Here is a 19684-nt window from a genome sequence, read left to right as displayed (position 1 = left end):
AGAAGTAATATAAATCTTTTTTACCTCTCTCCCTCCCACTAGTTTTGTACTTCTGGCCGTGGGCTGTAACTGCCTGCTGATCCAAAGGGTTCCTGAGACAGGGTTTTGCTCTGGGTACAAAGGGGAAGCTTCCTTTCTGGCATTGGGACCCGCACTCTTTGAGGGATCTGTATTCTTTTAAAAAACAGTTAAAAATTTAAAAATTTCTCTCAAGGGGCTGGCCCCGCGGCCGAGTGGTTAAGTTTGCGCGCTCCGCTGCAGGCGGCCCAGTGTTTTGTTCGTTCGAATCCTGGGTGCGGACATGGCACTGCTCATCAGACCACGCTGAGGCAGCGTCCCACATGCCACAACTAGAAGGACCCACAACAAAGAATATACAACTATGTACCGGGGGGCTTTGGGGAGAAAAAAAATTAAACAAAATCTTTAAAAAAAAAAAATTTCTCTCAAGAATGCGCACAGGTTTTTGTTTTGCATACATGCATGCACACTCACTAATGTGTCTAAGCCATTCTATTAGAGTATACTGAGCTATTCTATCAATAGTAATAGAAAATTTAAATGTTTTTCTAAGATGCTCTATTTAAAGTTATTTAGCTTTTAAAAGTGATCCTTTTACTATTTTATCATATGTGTCATCGGCAGGAGCAGTCTACTTGTCTTTGTTATATAAGGATATTTATAAATCGAAAGTATATTAAGCACAGTATGTGCCAGGCATTGTTGTATATGACTTAAAATAAGCATGTCATTTAAATCTCCCGACAACTCCATGTCATAGATACTGTTATTACGGATATTTTACATATGGAAAAGTGTAGGCCTGCCCAGAAAGGGTAAGTGATCAGGCCAAATGTGCACAGTAAAGATTTATAATCAGAAAGTCTGTCTTCAGAATGTGTGCTCTCCATCATCACAGTATATATATATATATTTTGAGGAAGATTAACCCTGAACTAACATCTGCTGCCAATCCTCCTCTTTTTGCTGAGGAAGACTGGCCCTGAGCTAACATCCGTTCCCATCTTCCTTTACTTTATATGTGGGACGCCTACCACAGCATGGCATGTCAAGCGGTGCCATGTCCGCACCCAGGATACGAACCAGCGAATCCTGGACCGCTGAAGCAGAATGTGCGCACCGGGCTGGTCCCAGAAAGTACCACGTTATTTCATGAAGAGAACCCAGTTGGTATTCACAACAAGCTTGTTTTTACCTTAAAACAATATAATGAGAATGCAAGAGAGTGAAAACTATGCAATCATTTGTTTTCTTATTTTATTTTATTTATTCATTTATTTATTTTTATTTATTTATTTATTTATTTATTTATTTATTTATTTATTTATTATTTTAGTTTCTTATTTTATTCTTTGGGCCTATAGTCTACAGCAGGAAGCCTTTTTAAGCAAGCTTCTTTACATCCATCCAAATTCTGTGAATGTGAAAGGTAAATTCTGCAGGCATTTAGCACTGAAGTCGTTTCTCTTCAGTGTGAGATGTGAAGTATATTTTCTTTGGTGTATGAGATGTGAAGGAAGGGGAAATGGTTAAAAGAATAATTAGAGGAAGTGAATAAGTAAATTGTTTTTGAGTCAGTTCTCAAAAAAAATTTGTTTTCTTAGAGCTTTGAGATAAGAACCAAAATAATAAGCATCAAGGAACTTCTGTTTAGTCATAAGAAAAAAGTCATATAGAGGAAAAGTTATATATAAAATCTAGGTCAATAGTTCAAGAATCTTGTGAGTCATTATGGCGCATAGTGGATCTATCACAGACTTTAGAGTCAGACAGAGCTGATCTTGATTCCTGTCTTTGTGACTTATTAGCTATGTGACCTTAGGGAGGTATCTCATCATCTCTGAGCTTTGAAGCAAGTCCACTATGTGGTAGATTAATTGTGATGATTAAATGGAGGAAAATGCAAAGTGTAAAATGCAAGGTTTGCGATGTAGAGCAGATGTTACTAACTGTTCAAATCCCTTTATCTCCTCTTTCTCCCGGCAGCAGCGCCAACGACAAAGTAAAAAGAGAGTTTATCCTGGGAGCTGAAGGGTCAGGGGAGTCTCACAGTGGCATTATGGGGTCAAAGTTTATCAACATTTTTAAGACTCTTGGTCAACTTTGCCAAATTGCTATGTAAAAGCAGTTGTACAATGCAGTCAGTACATTTTTGATTAGAAAACCTGATTGTACTTGGTTATTTCAAATGTTGATGGTATTGACTTGCAACTGAGAAGATGATTAGACTGGATGTTTAGCTGTTTTTATTAGCTGAATCTGAAACAAGAATATATCTCTGATTCTTAGTTATTTTCTTCAGTTCCTCTTAATTCATTCTTCAGCTATTGATGTTTCAATCAAAAGATTTTTTTAATTAATAATTTCAGATAAGTTAGAAATGTGACACTTAGATACAGTTTTGATTTTGTTTATCTGTGTATATTTATTACCAACTACTCTAGCTTTACCCCTTGTCCCCTGAATTAGGGTCTGTGTTTCCTCCATGGTATCTACCACATTGTAGACAATAATATTTGCTGAATTAATGAATTGACAAACAGGTTATTTGCAATTTTATGCACATACAATAACCATTAAAGCTCTTGAAAATGTTGCAATTGCCAAAGATCTAGTTAGTAGGTTAGTTTAAAAACTACAGCAGTTGTAGAAATCAGGCATATATAGTAGGAAAAAATAGAAGAGAATAGGCTAAGGGTCAGTTAGAGGGAAACCTAAGAATAAGTAAATAAAAGAATTTGAATAGAATGATGCTGATTTTGTGGTGAACACTTTTATAAATGAATACACAAGTTTTCCGTATTTTCACAAAGTTATAAATTCATCTTTTTAGGTGTGCATGGAGTAAGAGTGAGCGTAAAACATTTGCAAAGCTTCATTTTAAAGCTATGATATATCTTTTGCTCATGCAAGTACAGATGCATGAATTTTCCATTCACTAATCACTAATTGAGTACCAACAGCATATCTCACTAAGTCCTGTAGATGGATGAATAAAACATGGCCATTCAAGACGTTCACAGCCTGCTGGAGAAGACTGATACACACACAGCTGTAATGCAAGCAGACGGTGATAAGTGCATCAGAGAGTTATGAACAAAGGGATCCAGGGGCAGGGATTATGATTAATACCCAACTGGTGCAGTTCCAAAGAGCTTTACAAAAGAAGCAGCGTTTGAGTTGGGCCTTTAAAGATGGTCCAGGGTCTGCTCCTGAGAGTGAAGGGTGATGCGCATTCCAGATGGAAGAAGCAGGATGTTTCTTATGCGGCCTGTTCATGCAATTCTTTTGGCATTCATTGCCAGCCTCTTGTGGCCACGGGGGCCAAACCAGCCACGCGCAGGAGGAACTCAGGAAGAATTGGTTTTTGAATATCTGAGTGAATGAATGAATGAATGAACAAAATTATAGATCCTTCTTAATATGGGACAATAATTTTCAAAGAAAAAAATTATACTTCATTGAGTGTTGTTTTTCTTCACAGGAAAATTTAAACTTTGTGAACTCTAATTAACATTCATCTCACCAAATTTTAAGAAAATATAGCTGTGGTCTTTATTCCTACCACTCCGCTCTTCTCATTCTATACTTAATTTCTACAGTTTCACGGTTTGTTTAGATACATGAGTTCAAATATATCCCCCTGGTTTTCTTAGTCTCAAAGTAAAACTTCCTTGAACTGAGGCCACACTGCTGCTTGTATGTGAAGTGATATTGGGTTGATATTTTTCATTTCCTTTTTAGAAGCAAAACAAACTCTTCCTGTTATATATGTTCCACATTCTTCAATTAAAAAGCTACAACACAATGATGGAGAATAGGCATATATTTCCCATTAGAAAGTGTCCAGGAATATCTGGAGTCCTTAGCTGGGTTTCAAGGAGATGGTATTAACATTTGTGCCACAGATGACAGTTGGGTTATTTTAGTCAAACGGCAGTTTGAGCCAATTAAGATTTGTCACTGTTTTGAGCTCCTTTGCCTTTTCTTTCCCTTTTAGATTCAGCATGTCTTGGAAATTCAAATATATTAGCGTATGATTCCTTTGGTATTTTTTTTCCCTTTGGAAGTCAAAACAAAACTCTTTACAACATTGCAACCCCAAAAGGACTGTGACCACAGCTACCTTTCCAGGATCCCAATCTGAATCTAGTGTTAAGCACAAGAAGCACGGTTTTTACTTTTGTAGTTCTTCAGGGAGGGCAATAACAATGCTGCAGAATTGGTATTTTATTGTATGTGATCTTCCTTGATTCCCAGAGCAAGCTGGAGAGATCAGCAAGATAAATATTTTCATCCCCAGGTGATAAGAAAGGCTCTGTCATTTACCTATAAGAAAGGAGATGAGTGCTCAGAGTCAACAGCTGATAGATGGGTGAGCTGGAACTGGGGCTAAGTTCAGTGCTTCCATCTCTATATTGTAGTGCCCTTAGGACTTTCTTTTACTGGATTACTTGTAAGCTATGAGGAAATGTGAGAAGAAAGGAAAAGAGAAGAGTAATGGAATTATTTGAAAATTAACTTAAAATATGGCTAGCATAATGTTGTTGGCATGTGGGGAAAAAGATACTTTATTTGAGAATCGTGGTGAAATATTTCCGCCATATATAATTCTTAGGTTTTATACAAATTAAAAATTCAGTTACTGTTCCGATGTGAATGGTCTGTGGAACATGGATTGGAAGGAACATGCCTCGAATCAGGGACTAGTGAGAGATGTCATCATCTCTGTAAGAGTTCATGAGATGGAGGAAGGTATGAGTAAGGAGCTTCGAGCTAGATGGTGCCTAGGGGGATGAACTGGAAGGAACAGTAAGCTGAGGAACATTATGAGCCTAGAATAGACAGAATTTGGTGGTTTATTAGGAAGAAAGAGAGGAGAGAAGAAAACAGCAGACAGCACTGGACTCTTCCCCCACTCTGAATGATTCTAGTAAAGTTAGACGGCTCATACAAGCATAGGAATTTTGACATTCCTGGCCCTACACTTTGCAGAAAAAGGAACAGATGATCTCTATAATATGAAAGAAACTTGGCTTTCTCATCTAGGACAACTAAGTGTTTACTGTGTGTTTGCTCAAATGTGTAGACTGCCCAAGTGAAAGGGTGGCTCGGTTGTAGCCACCACTTTCAAGAGTATATTTGGAAATGAAGGTAACTAAGTTGTTTTTTGTATTATTAGTTTTAAAATGGGGGCTTTTGATATATACATACCTAAAAGGATATGAACAGGAAAACCATGCAAGTGGGTCGGATGCCTATTCATATCAAATTTTCAAGTTATCTCTTGATGCTGAAGCGTTGTATGTGGGCTGGATTTTACTGGGTTCATTGTCTCTTCCAGAATTGCAATCACCATATCATATAATTGAGGGAAACAGTGTCCTTGCTCCTCGGTATCGGAATTCAAAGACAAACTGCTACAGGGATTTACTGCTTTTAAAATCATACATTTGAGGAAGGCTGTCACTCAGCCTACTTTCAATAGAAATTTGAGAAACTGAAGAAAAATATATATATTGCTATATCGTTGATGTTGCTATTTAGTAGGAGTGCCTCTAGCTGCTCATGTTACACAGTCTTATAGCAAAACACAGGAAAGATTGCTCAAAATACAGTTGATGGGTTTGAACGGTGAACAAAAAAATAAAAAGAAACACACTCCTCATTTATAAGGGAGTATTGGGATGCTTACTCAAAGAAGAGATTCCATCCTCCTATAAATCAGAGAAGTATAAAAGAAAAAGAAATCAGGATGAGGAATGAAAAAATAACATTGAACAGTATTGGAAAATTGTGTAGTATTTGGCATTAAATTAGATGTTATTGTCCAAGGAATCATTTATTTTTTCCAAAAGACAGAAAGAACAAAAGATATTTCTCTCAATAAATCTTCTTTCCCCCTTTGTTTCCTTCAGGAGTCATGGGATACTGAAAAGCCACTCCATCAAGAGAAATCTGGGGGAAGCTGGAAACCATCAAGTTATTGAGGCCACACGGGGCAGAAGACATAGAGGTAGGTACACATTTGATCCATTGATCCTGCTATTATTCCTGAAAATATCTTTGTTGCTATAAAGCCAGAGGATAGCAAAGAACAGCTAGCATGGGAGGTCTTTATTTTAGAAAACAAATCAATATAGTTTAATCAGAGCTTCATAGAATCTATTATTAATGTTAAATGAAAAGGAAATAATGCATGTCGAGAACTTGAGATACACATTTCCATCTGTGTCTGCCAGGGACCAGTGATCAGCACAGCGACCAAGCTTGGTTTGATGTTTACATTTGTTGCTGGGCTCATTTAAATTGTTCTCAGCAGAGGCAGCTGGTCCACCAAAATAATGTTTTAGATTTATAGCCTTTAAGACAGAAGAGAAGCTCATAATGTTACCTATCAGGTCTTATAAACTTACTACTATTCTAATACTAATCTTCTCAGAGACCATAGTAATAGATTTATAATCAGTACGTACAAGCAAATTTTCTTGATGAAGCTGACTGGGTGACATAAATCTCAAATACTTTTTTGAGAAACAGGTTTCTCTGTGCTGGTGATATATATCTATATATCCATATAGATAGCGTTTGTTTTATATGTATAAATGCATATATATAACAGTGATATATACATATATAAAAGACATCTATTTGTGTAGGTGAATATAAATATATATAGATCTCTGTATATACTCATCTGTGTCTATACTATAATACTGTATGTATCTCTATATACTCATATTCACCTATACAAATTGCGTGTCCTTTAAACATGAGGCTACATTCCTGTTGCAATCTTATTAATATTTCACAACACTTCTGTTATGATGGTAGGGTGTGTATTTGAGGCCACTTCAATCCTGTTGTGCTATGTTTTCCCTCCTGGAGTGAGAGACTGGCTCCCTTGTTGCTGTTGAGACGGTGGATCAGAGAGGATGGAGTCAGCTGCAGCCCTTGCGAAGGCTCTAACGTCCTCCTCCCACTCTCGGATTCCCAGGAGAACAAAGCTCCAAGGGAACAGGAAAGAGTGGAAGACATTAAATTTGGTTTAGGCTCATTGCCTGGTTTTCTCAAAACCAGCACAACTTTCCTTTTAACTTACCATGGGTTCATTTTCATGTGTTATCAGAGCATTTTTACTTCAATTTAACTTTTAAACTTGTGTCAGCAGAGAGTAATATGCCTTAATTGAATCTACCTTTTATTATGAAGGAATTTCACACCAAAAATTTTATCAAAAGCCTTCATATTTCTACATAAACAGCTAAAATCTCCATAATAAGGAAAAATAGCAAGTAAAATCATAAACATTGACTTTTTCTTTAAGGAAAATTAAAACTAACATATAAAATAATTGATGGAGTCTTTATTGTGGGTGGAGTGTATAGTGATTTATAAACGTAATCTGACGTAATTCTCACGGTATCTCTGTGTGGGGAAGATAAGGAAGGTACGGTTATTCCCTGTGATAAAGCGCACCTTGCCAAGTGCACACATTTAACTAGAGGGTGGTGAAGTTAGGATCTGAGCCCAATTTTATCTGATACTTAAGCCTATGTCCTTGACCAGCTTGGATAGAAAGATTTGGCAGGAACTAAAATACTCTGTTTAGATGAGCAAAGTATCTTGTTTATATCAGGTATTTATAATCAGTGGTTGAAAATACACACTTTTAAGGAACACATTATCCCATGCTCTATGAACTCTACAAAAGAGATGAAACATTTTTCTGACTCATTTAGTAAAAAGTGTAATACTAAAAAAACAAAAAACAACCTAGTAAAAGTAGCACAAGAAAGAAAAATCACAAAAATTCATTGCAATGTTAGATACGGGAAATCCAACGTTGTAGAAATCAACAAAACAATAAAATAGCAAATGGTGTTTATTCTAGGAATGGCTCAATATTGGGAAATTTGTTAAAATAATTTCATAGTCTAAAGAATAAACTAAAGAATAAAACCCCTATTTTTACTTCCTAATAGATTCCAAATGACATTTGATAAAATGCAGCTATACGTCTTTTAAGAAAACACAGATAAGTACAACATAGTAATTTAGGAATAGAGAGATGTTATTAAATTGTGAAAAAACAATTTCAAGAAAACAGACAAACATTAGAGACTTGCTACATGCCCAATTGCATCACCTATAGTTAGCAATGTTCTATAAATTTTAGCCAATGCAGTAAATTTAAACAATGACTAACATTTTTAAAGTTCTTATAATATATGCTAGAATCGGTTCTAAATACTTTATAAATATTAATTCATTTAATCTTCACAACAATCTAAGAGGTATGAACTACTATCATTCTCATTTTACCAATTAGGAAGCTGAGGCTCAGAGAAGCTAAGTAGGTTGGCCAAGGTCACACAGCTAATAAGTGGTAGAGCTGAATTAGAACTCAAGTGGTTTAACTTATGAGTCTTTAATCTTAAGTAGTACATGTTGCTTCTCAAAGGTTATAATTATTAGAAAAGAGGTGATATCTTTTTTCCTTAAAATGTGTATATTTTTTGCTGTTAATAGGTGGCTTTTTCTTAGGAAGCTTAAAGTTCTTGGTCCTAGGGTTGGCTAACAGCCATCATCGTGTCCTACTTATAAAGACTTTTAGGTCCTCATGAAGTTATATCCTTGGCAGATCCATCCTGCTGGCTCATAAGACATGCCTGGAAATATACAAATCTAAAAAAAAAAAAATACAGCTTAGACCCGAGCTCTAATACCTTTGCTAAACAAATGTTAGTTTAAGCATGCATCTTTATTTGTTCTTAGATACACACTTAGCATACGTGTTATTGACCATCCTCAGAAAATGGCCTGGAAGTAGCCAAAAGAAATGTAAAAAAGGTTTTCTTCTTCTTATGAGTAATAAAAGCAAAAGTTAGGCTTAGCCATTTTGTGTTAAATAAGAGTCACAAAATCAAACAAGCACAACTCTAAGATAAAGAAATAAATCTTGTTAATTTTCATGCTAGCCAGGCTGTCACTTTTGAAGACTGTTAAAAAGCTATTTGTAAATCTTGAATTCTGGAGGGGAAAACGGGCAACAAAGCAAATAAAACAACCAACAATCCTAAGAGCAGAACAGACACCTTTGTAAAGGAGAGAAAAGGGAATGTATACGAGAGTGGGGGTGGTCATTGACAGTTTAGCCTAATTACGACTGATCAAAACAAGTGTTATTTAATGTTCATAGGATTTGCAAAACTCATTTTCTCATTCCTTCATTCAGTAAATATTTACTGAACACTTACGTCATTTACCCTGTGCCAGGCACTGTTGTGGGCACTGAGGACACAGAGCTGAAGACACTTTGCAATTCCCCAGGGTTTGTGAACTGCCAGAATGGAAATGCTGATTGGAGAAAAACTGACTAGTGGATTATGAGGAGACCCAAAAGAGCGTATATTACAAGTGGCTGATGGTCAGTACTTTGAGGAGGTCCTAGGGAGGATGTGCTCACTTTCTTCAACCACGTGAGGAATGTCATCTGTTCTGTGTGATTGAGGAGGGTGAGCAGATGGGAATCAGAGGAAGACACATTTTTCTTTTAATCAAAGGAATGGCTGGCTGAAATTATAACAAGCTAATTCTGGTAACCGAGATGGTTCCAGAAGCTTCTTACCACTAGGAAGGAATATAGCACAAAGGATTCATATACGGGATGGCCAGGGGCTGGGGATGAAGGGTTGGTAGTTAACTCGTCTTTGAGGACAAAAGTTCCAGGATCTGTTATTGAGATCACTGATGTGGAAAGGGCTTCCCTGAAGACAGTGCAGTAAGGGACTCCGAGGCCGCTTTGGAGTCAGGCCCACCAGCTTTGCACTTAACTCTTAGACTTTGGCCAAATTTCTTATCTCTGAGCCTTAGTTCCTACATTGGAGACATGGACATAGTAATTGTATATGTCTCACAGGACTGGGGTAAGAATGGAATAAAATAATGAGTGTAAATGAACTAATTTAAAGTGTTCAGCCTATAACAGACACTCAAGAAATGGTACTGTTATTATGGGGACATACAGTCTTACCTTGGGATAATGCCTTAAACAATCCAGAAAGTTAAAATGATGCCCATTAGTGTAGAAAGTCCCTCTCTCCCTATCCGGAGATTTGTAAAAACAAAATCTTTCTGAAATGTGCAGTGAGAAATAGTAAAGATCTTTGACATTACAAAACACATGGGGCCAGTTGTTCCTTTTGTTAGCATTTGCTTATTATTTGTCTGTCCTTAGATCCTGCAAAGATTCCTTTTTTAGCTTAGTCTCTAGCTCTTTGAATTATACTAAGCGACCTATATTGTCAACCTCTTTTTGTCATGGCAAAAGGGTCTTGGACAATGCGTTACAACCTGTACGGTGCGTGTTAGATGAGTTTTAAAGTTGTCGGGGCTTTGGTTGTAACTCAGTATCTGTGTTGCAATCAGTTCCTCTGTTTCAGTCATGTTGCTGGTATCAACCGTCGAATAACTTGAATTAACCATTAAGAAGGCCAAAAGGACCTCAGATGGTTGTTCTATAGCCAGGTTACGCCAACATGAGCCAACACAGCAATTGCTGGTTGCCTGTAATATCAACTCAACAGACTGTGGTTGACTGGGAGTTATGCTTACCAGCTAAATAAACGAGCTATTTCAATACTCTATGCTTACTTTTCCAGGCCTATCTTTGATTAGCTCCATCTTCTCTGCGTTTCCGTAGTCCATATGCTGTTTTCGACTAGGTAATTTATACATTCAGACCTTTAAACAACGCAGAGAAGAACAAAGAATAAAATCAATTCCAACCTCACAGAATTGACACATTTTGTTTGATAATATTTGCTTAAAGTCTTCTTCTTTAAAGAAATAAAGTGCCACAATTAGTTGTCTCCTTTCGGAAGCATCTATGAATTAGTGTGTATTGTTCCAATCCATTTTGTACTTTTACCCATGTATTTATGCAACCATTCCAATATTTAGCCCTGGTTTGTGTTTTCAAAATTTATGACAATAATGTCACACACTGCTTTTCAGAGCGCTGTGTCTCTGCGATCTATGGAGTTATATATAGTTCTAGCTCAGTTCTCTCTGGTGGAGTTGGTGTTTTCCTTGATAAGACATTTGCTGTCTACATCTAGTGGCCTTCACTACTCCTAAATTGGGCCCATGGATGACAGGATGTTATTGCTGGAAGAGTTAGGAGAAAATATTTTTTTCCGATTTATGTCTTTATATATTATCAACACTGGGAATTTTTGAAAATGACAAAAGCAGAGCCAGAGGGGAAGTCAGGAAAATGTAAATAAACTAGGGCTTTCCCAGGCCAACCACAATGGAGGATTAACCTGCATATGAAGAAAACAAGGCTGGGTTGGGGTGAAATGATTTTCTGGGTTACACAGCTGGTTAATGGCAGTCCTTGAAATACCCAGCCCAAACCTCAAAATCAAACAATTGCATAAGGAAGATACAGAAAGCTTTCTAGTCTTTTGTTCTTTTCATCATGCTACTTATGTTTAAAAAGATGTAGAGGAGTAAGATAATAGATTCTTAGGACCACCTCATCAGGAAAGTGCCTGATGTCCTGCTTCAGAATGGCTGGTTACGGTATGGTTTTAATCCATCATTTTTTCCTTATGATCACTCTCTCCCTGTGCAGGTAAACCTAACTGTTGCCTCTTTCCCCTGGATAAAACACTCTGTCCCAGTTGTCCCAATAGGTAGTGGAATGTGGCCAGGTAAATCACGTTTCACTGGTGATCAGAAGTCATCTCTTTTCCAGTTACTCGTCAGCTTCGTTTTACCCTGTACTTGTCTTGTTAACAGGTGGCCAGTTAAGAAATGGGACGTGTCTGTTTCTGCAAGGTTTGGGTGTGCCAAGATTGTACCGGAGACAGAGAACTGACTCGCTAATTAACTAAGGGTTTTCAGTTGCAACTCAGGTCTGCAGTTTCCCTGAACCAGGCCCAGTCTCGGGTGTAAGGTGGTATTGCAATTATATCATTTATAGTACATGGAGTTAGGACAAATGATTCATCATTTCATTTTTATTTTAAACTTCTAAACTAATGCAACTCCTGAGATTAAAAGTCTTGCAAATGGTTTTTAAATTTTACTTGTTTCAAAGTTGTTTTCCCAAGATGTTTTATACATTTACAAGATAAACAAAACCAGTATTCTTGACTACATGCTGGAAAGTTAGGTGATATATTGAAAGTGAAGATTTATCGTGTGTTAAGTATCAAGTTGCACCTAATTATGTTCTTATTAAAAGTGTGCTAATTTGATTATTTTACACATAAATCCAGCCTATAAAGTCCTAATTTACAGATGCTTGAGAACAGACAGTATTTTGATTGTCAGCCTATTATCCTGCCTTGTAAATAGCAAAGAAATTTTAACTATAGTCATAAAAAATAAAAATCCATTGGTAGGGAAATGTAGGAACTTATGGTTGCTTTTAAACACAGCCCTAAAAGGTCAAGGACATAACTGTTGAAAAAATGAAATCATTGTCCAAAAGCTGCGCATGAGCTGATTATTGTTTGTCTCAGATGATGTATCTTCAGATTGCTGGAAGATGTCATGAATATTTTAGCTGCTGCTGCTGATTATTATTATTTTTTAAATATTGGCACCTGAGCTTTTTTCTTCTTCTTCTTCTCCCCAAAGCTCCCCAATACATAGCTGTATATTCTAGTTGTAGATCCTTCCGGCTGTGCTATGTGGGACGCTGCCTCAGCATGGCCTGATGAGTGGTGTGTAGGTCCGTGCCCAGGATCCGAACCAGCGAAACCCTGGGCCACCGAAGTGGAGCAAGGGAACTTAAGTGCTCAGCCATGGCGTCGGCCCTGATTATTATTAGTCTTCAGTGTATAACGGTTCCGTATGTGTGGGCACGGCTGCTGCAGGGTGGCTGGAAGGACAGTGTCTCTCAAAGTCATATCCACGTTGCCTATCTGTGAAGACTCTTCTTTGGTTTAGTTTGGGTTTTGGTTATACGTTACTTGTTTGTTATGTGGGACATGGCTCAACTTTGTGAGCTGATGCTAGAGGGCTACCCAAAATGAGCCACTTCACTTAAAATTATTCTGTATGTTAGTTTGTGGAGTCTGTTTTCAGTAAATGCATATCATAACTTAATCACACCACATCATGTTGTAATTTCAATAGTACTTTATAATATTTCTTTGGCTGTTTTGCTTATGGCAATTTGCTAGCCCACCGTCTGGGATTTCCATAGTCTTTCTGACACTAGGTGAACATTTGAATGAAACAAAAGATTTGGTGGAATGTTAGAAGTCAAATCTCTATTTCGTACCTTGCTTTGCCACTGCATGAGTCTTAGTCATTCAGAGATACCCTGCATTCGCAGCACAGCGCAGTGGAGCAAATCATTGAGGGCACATTTGAGTCCCTCTTGTGCCATTTATTAGCTATTTGTCTTCAGGTAAATTACGTAATCTCTCTGTCTCAGGTTTCTTACTTGTAAAATGGAACTGAAAATAGTACCTATCTTATAAAGTTATTAAGAAGATTAAATCAATTGATATTTGTGAAGCACTTTGAATAATGCCTATATGACTATTTGTTTAATAAATTTTTAATGTGATTGAATTTCATTGGGTCTGATTGCTATTAAGTGAATTTCCGCTTTCAAGCTCCTGTTTCTTACCTTTGTTTTGAACACCTTTAACTTATTAAACTTATGCTGGTGAAAACAGTGTTTCTATGCAGAGTATTAGTGGCTATATGGTCTAACATTGACGATATTTTTGTCACTTGTTTTAAATTAAGGCCCTATGCATAACTAAAGAATTGTCTTAAAATATCCATATCATAGTTGTATAGAGTGACAACCTCTTTACCTGGGGTTGGAACTTGTTTTTGTATTGTGTAGACATTTTATGTACCTTCTAAAGGGTTATCGTCACTTACTTTTTTCAATTTATGTCATTATAAATGTGCGGTTGGATGGCAGGCTCTTTGGAAAACTGAATTTGATTATTGCTTTTCACCTCTGTGGTGTCAGTGAAAATATTCCACTGTCTATCAGGTTTCTTTAGTACAGGTTGGTACACGACTTTTATCTTTTTAAGCATATCGCACACCCATAACTCTTTGTGAAGCAATTCACAGTCTCTTTTAATTAAGCTTGAAACCTGTTAAATTGAAATATTTTGTAGGGCGTAGAGCAGTTTAATGTCAGGATCAGAACTTGGTGGTAGAGGGATGGATTCGTTTGATTTTTAAAGACAGGACACACCCACCAGGGCGGAAGCAGCCATTGAAATTGGAACTCATTTCAGCTGATGGGAGAAAGTCCGGCCAAGCTGGTGGGCTTATCACCTGGAGAGAATGATGATGTCAACAGGAGGCTGTCCTGAGAGGCAGGAGGTCGGAGTCTGGGAAGACCAGCAAGATGCAGCAGATGGTGTCCCAGTGGGTGGGCGGGCCATGGTGACATAGAGTCTGGCAGTAGGTGATATCCAGGCAGATAAACAGAGATCTGATCACAGATAGTGGGGCTCCAGGGTTGGGGCTGGGACTGCCTCACATTCAGGCCCTAGGAAAGCTGGATAGGCTAGTGCAGAGGCCCATTTTGGAGACAGTAGAGTACTATCCAGGGCATTAAAGCAGAGACTCTTATGTGGGGCCACAGGTTAAAGGGAACTTGTAACACCCTTAGTTTTGGGGGATGTGTGATCTGGAGGGAGACTAGAGTAGAGAGCCAGGCAGATCTTTATAGATGCTAGCTTTCATAGTCCTTAGTATAGACTCATGTGACTGTCTTTTGAAAACTGAGAAACTCAAGCGTGTTAATTACTAAACTATGCTTTACTTTATTGCTACTGAGTTTATTGCTAGAAGGCACCTTTGATGTAATCAGCCTTGTCATTTTGTAAAGCTTGCAATAACCTTCAGATCAGACTAAATCCCATGCAGTTGAAACTGGCCACATGGAGCCTAGGTTAAGTGAAGCATACAATATAGAGATATTATTATTCCCTACGCTTCTTGGATTTATCCTAAGGAGGAGGTCATGTATCAGAGAAGAAAAGATAAAATGAGAGGATTAGCAAGTAAGTGTTTTTTTCTGGCTGAGCTTGTTTGAAACGGAGGAGAAAATGGCATGTAAGTTGCTGAATTAATTTCCTTATAATGACATGGTGTTAACTGGCCTTTTCTCTGGCTATCATTGTTTAGGGGAATGTTAGACCTAGTTTTGCTACTTGGGAATGCTCTGCATCAAACTGGGGCCTCCACCTCCAAGGACTAAGAGAGAAAATTGGGCACTGGCTCTTTCGCTTGTGTCTTAGCTTTTAACAGCTTTCTGCTCCTGATCTAGATTTTATGCCTCTGACATATTTGTGGTTAAAGAAAAGAAACCCTCAAATGAAACAAAATTCAAGCATTCCCATACCTTGCATTTTGAATTAAATCTTAGGCTGATGTTTACTTATCTTTTTTAGATTTTACTTGGTTCTTATGAAATTCCAAAGCTTCATCATTGTTTCTCCAAGTACTGTTTTCAGTAGAAGAAAACTCATGATTCTTTCTAATAGACTTTCTTCATAATGGTGAATATTGTCTAGAAAACTACGCATTCATTTATCAAATGAGTTAATTCAAGTAATTAGGATCAGGATAAACTTGGCTGTCAGAAATCTAGTTTAAAATTCTGACCTTCTTTGTAGATTTGGGGCAAGTTATTTACCAGACTGTGTTTTAGTTTCATATCTCTTTCCACTATCTTCATAGAAATGCTGTATTTCTGGTATACCTTTGAGAATCGCAATGGATAATCAACCTTCCCTTTTTTTTAATGGAAATTTTTTAGTGGAAATCACTTTAATATGTCCCACTCTTATATGCCCTCATAATTTGAACATAATTGTATTAGTCAGGGTTCCACCATAGAACAGAACCAGTAGAAGATATATATTAAAACACTTATTGCAAAGGATCAGCTTAAGTATTTGTGGATGCTGGCTAGAAGAGTCTGAAATTTTAGGGCAGGAAGGGCAGACTGGAAGCTCTGGGGCAGAACTAATGCTGCAGTCCATACTGGCTTTCTTCTTCCTCAAGGAAAGCACAGTTCTGCTCTGAAGGTCTTTCGGATGATTGGATCAGGCCCACCCAGATTATTGAGAATCATCTCCTTTACTTAAATCAATTTATTGTAGATGTTAATCACATCTACAAAATTCCTTCACAGCAGCGTTTACATCAGTGTTTGATTGAACAAGTGGGGACCACAGCCTAGCCAAGTTGATGCATAAACTTGACCATCACAGTCCACTTCTTGTCAACTTAGCACCCATACCCATTTCCTCACATCAGACTTAATCTCAAGATCAAGACAACAACAAAGTCATACTTCCACCTGACATGATACAGCCATCCAGTGTGTAATTGAAAGCATGCTATCCCTTCCCCAGAAGAGGATGCAAGGTCATTGGGTGTTCACTCTTCTCCTCATGTAACTTAAAATACAGCGATGTAAAGTCAGCTATTAATAAATTAATAAATATCTTATGTTAGATGATAAGCACATGAGAGGGAACAAAGCAAATATATTTGATACAAACATACACACACAAACATTATAACAAATAAGTAATACTCATATCTTAGAGTCCTCATTTCTGGAATTGGTCACATGGTCATAGCTGGTATTTACAACTCCCTTCTTCCACTACCCATTCCATATATTCCATATTCCCTTTGCTCTCAAGCAGGTACATCAGCTGTTTATTACTCTTTGCCTGGTGGGGTGACCCAAACCTTCATTCCCAAAGGGTCTGAGCCATTAGCAGTTGTTTTGTGGGTTTTATTGACTTGTGAATTGAACTGTGGTTTTCAATGGCAGTAATAAGAGACGCCCTAAGGGATCTCCTGTATTCCCGACCCTCCATTGTGTAGTACAGCCCAATTGCCACTTGGTAATCACCCCAGGCAATATAGAAACTCCCATCATTTCCTATTGACTCAGAGGCCTGGGGAGCCTAAAGTGCCTGGTATCAGTCTTTACTCTCAGTTCAATGGAATTGTTGTGTCTCCTGGTGGAAGCACTCTTTCCTTTGAAACTACGACCCCTCAACCAGCAAAGCATAGGATCACAGGGATGGGAGGCAAAATTTTGCTAGGGATAATAGTGAGTGGTGCCACCCCCATTTATACCCCTTGATTCCTGGACCCATGAATCCTATCTGGGGAGACAGAATGTCATATATTGGATGCTGATTTAGAGTATATATAGCCTCTTGGAGGATATTGCCAGAGCCCCGTCAAGTACTGCCACCTCACAAGCACTGTAACTGCATCTTCAAAGGCCATCCCACTGTTCCATCATGCCATCTGCTTCAAGACGATGAACATGGTAATAGCAGTGAATGAGCATTGTTGGACTTCATTTGCTGCGAAGTGAACTTCTTGATCAGAAATAATGCTGTATGGAATACCATGATGGTGGGTAAGGCATTCTGTAAATCCACATATGATAGTTTTGGAAGAAGTATTGCATGCAAGGACAGCATCTCTATATCAAGAGCGTCTATTGGAGTAAGAGTAAAGCACCACTCCTTCTCTGGTGGAAGCAGTCCAGTATAATCAAACTGCCACCAGAGAGCTGGCTGATGATCCTGGGGAATGGTGCCATATCAGGAACTCAGTGTTGTGTCTGCTGTTGGCTGATTGGGCACTCAGTAGTGGCTGTAGCCAGGTAGGCCTTAGTGAGGGCAACTCCATGTTGCTGAGCCTTTGTATAATCTTTACCTTTGCCATCATGGCTGCTGTTCATGAGCCCATTGGGCACTGACACCAGGGGCTGTTAAAAGAGACACAGTATCCACAAAATAGGTCATCATATCTATTTGGTTATCAAAATACTCCTCTGCTGAGGTCGCCCTTTGGTGAGTATTCACATGGAACACAAGTATCTCCTCGTTCTTACCCATTCAGAGGAGTCTATCCACATGCCTCTTCCCCAGATTTCTTTGTCACCACTTTCCAATCATTTTCTTTTGCAAATTACTGACCATCCAGTCAAACCATTGGTCACAGTCTATGAATCAGTACACTTTTGTACCTTCGGCTATTTTTCCTCCCAAGCAATGTGAGCACCTTTCAGCACTGTTCAAAGTTCTGACCCCTGGGAGGATTTCCCTTCATCGTTGTCCTTCAGAGATTTATTAGAAAGGGGCTGTAGTGTAACAACTGTCTGCTTTCAAATGACACCTTCATATCATCCAGAACCATCTGTAAGCCAGACCCAAGTTTTCTCTTCCTCAGTCAGCTAGTTTTGGGAACTCCCATGAGGCATTAAGTATGGACTGGTAGAGAGTAGGTAATGTAGCAAGAGTAGGGGCCATGGGCATTTGGGCCACTTCCCCATGTAATTTACTTAGGGCCTCCAGGGCCTGCTTGAGCCCATTCTTGTATAGACCTCCTCCAGTTGGTATTGGAGAGCTTCTGTGCATGCCCAGCTTTATGGCTTGGTGGTCAGACAGCAATCAGTTCACGATGTGCAGCTCAGCTTTCATGGTAATTTGGTCCCCATGATTGGGCATTCATTTTCTACTAAGGCCCAGTAGTGAGCCAAAAGTTGTATCTCAAAAGTAGAGTAGATATCTGCAGAAGAAGGTAGGGCTTTGTTCCAAAAGCCTCAGAGTTTGCGTTCTGATTTACCTATAGGGGCTGCCAATTCTCCAAGCAGCATCTCTGTCTGCCACTGGCTTTCATAGAAGAAGGCTGGGAGAAAGATCAACAGTATGAAATTTGAGGCAGTATAGCAGGTTCTCAATGGGAGTTAACCTCCCCTTCATTCAAAGGGTTCTGGGTCTGTAAACTAGGTCAAGACTAGGAATTAATTGAGAGGTAGTGACTCTGTTTTGATTATTCTAGATATACTTCTGTATATCAGCCCTAGAATTCTTATGTTTATACAGATCATGTAAGAATTTACTAGACCGTCCTTTATTTATTTCCTAGAGACACCATGGTCAGCTAGCCAACACCACAGGTCTCTCTCTGCAAGTCAGACTATTCTGATTACTGCTTTGGCTGTGTGGTCCACTATGGTAACCACATCTACATTTTCTTTGGTGATTAAGTGCTGCCACTTGGCCCTGTTGCCCTGGCACCCAATTTTTCCCATTGTATTTGGAGATTCCAGTTCAGCGGCAGCAATTCTCACTGTAATTTCTGACCTATAGAGAAGAGTGACCTAAGACTTCTTCAAGGATGCTGGGACTCCCCTCACAAATGTATTTCTCATAATCATAGTAAAGGTGTGTCCTTTGGATCCTTCAGGAGTCCAAAGAACAGGTTTTACATGATAAAGCCACCTTAACATTTATTCCACAGTATACCAAAGCAATTTGTTGTGGCATTTTGATTTAATATAATGTTGGTCCATTTTTCAACCAACCAACCAAAATGTTAGACCTCTTTCTAGCCCTTTGAGTCCAGAATCTCTGCTTAAGAAGCTCATATCATAAATTCATTCTGATCCAACTATATGTTCCTTCCACAATTATCCAATATCATTAATATCCATCCACACACATATTCCCTAGATTTCTATCCATATCAACTGGAAAAATCAGACATTTCTTTTTATGTGTAGCACACTTCTTCATGGGCCAAGCTTTGTACCTCACCCTTTTGAACCTGC

At 38.3% G+C, this 19684-nt stretch overlaps 1 protein-coding gene across 1 annotated transcript in view; it reads left to right on the top strand.

Annotated features, from left to right (window-relative positions):
• Window positions 1-1063: 1063 nt before the first annotated feature.
• The window catches only part of PKIB (cAMP-dependent protein kinase inhibitor beta), an 81021-nt gene continuing 62400 nt past the window's right edge, over window positions 1064-19684 (top strand). The window contains exons 1-2 of the mRNA XM_046674341.1: window positions 1064-1187; window positions 5940-6037. Coding sequence (XP_046530297.1) covers window positions 1132-1187; window positions 5940-6037 — 154 coding nt within the window. The 5' untranslated portion in view covers window positions 1064-1131. The remainder of the gene's footprint in view (window positions 1188-5939; window positions 6038-19684) is intronic.

Source organism: Equus quagga, chromosome 11 (assembly GCF_021613505.1).
Source record: "Equus quagga isolate Etosha38 chromosome 11, UCLA_HA_Equagga_1.0, whole genome shotgun sequence".
Classification (NCBI taxonomy): Eukaryota; Metazoa; Chordata; class Mammalia; order Perissodactyla; family Equidae; genus Equus; species Equus quagga.
This window is presented reverse-complemented; position numbering and strand designations above follow the sequence as displayed.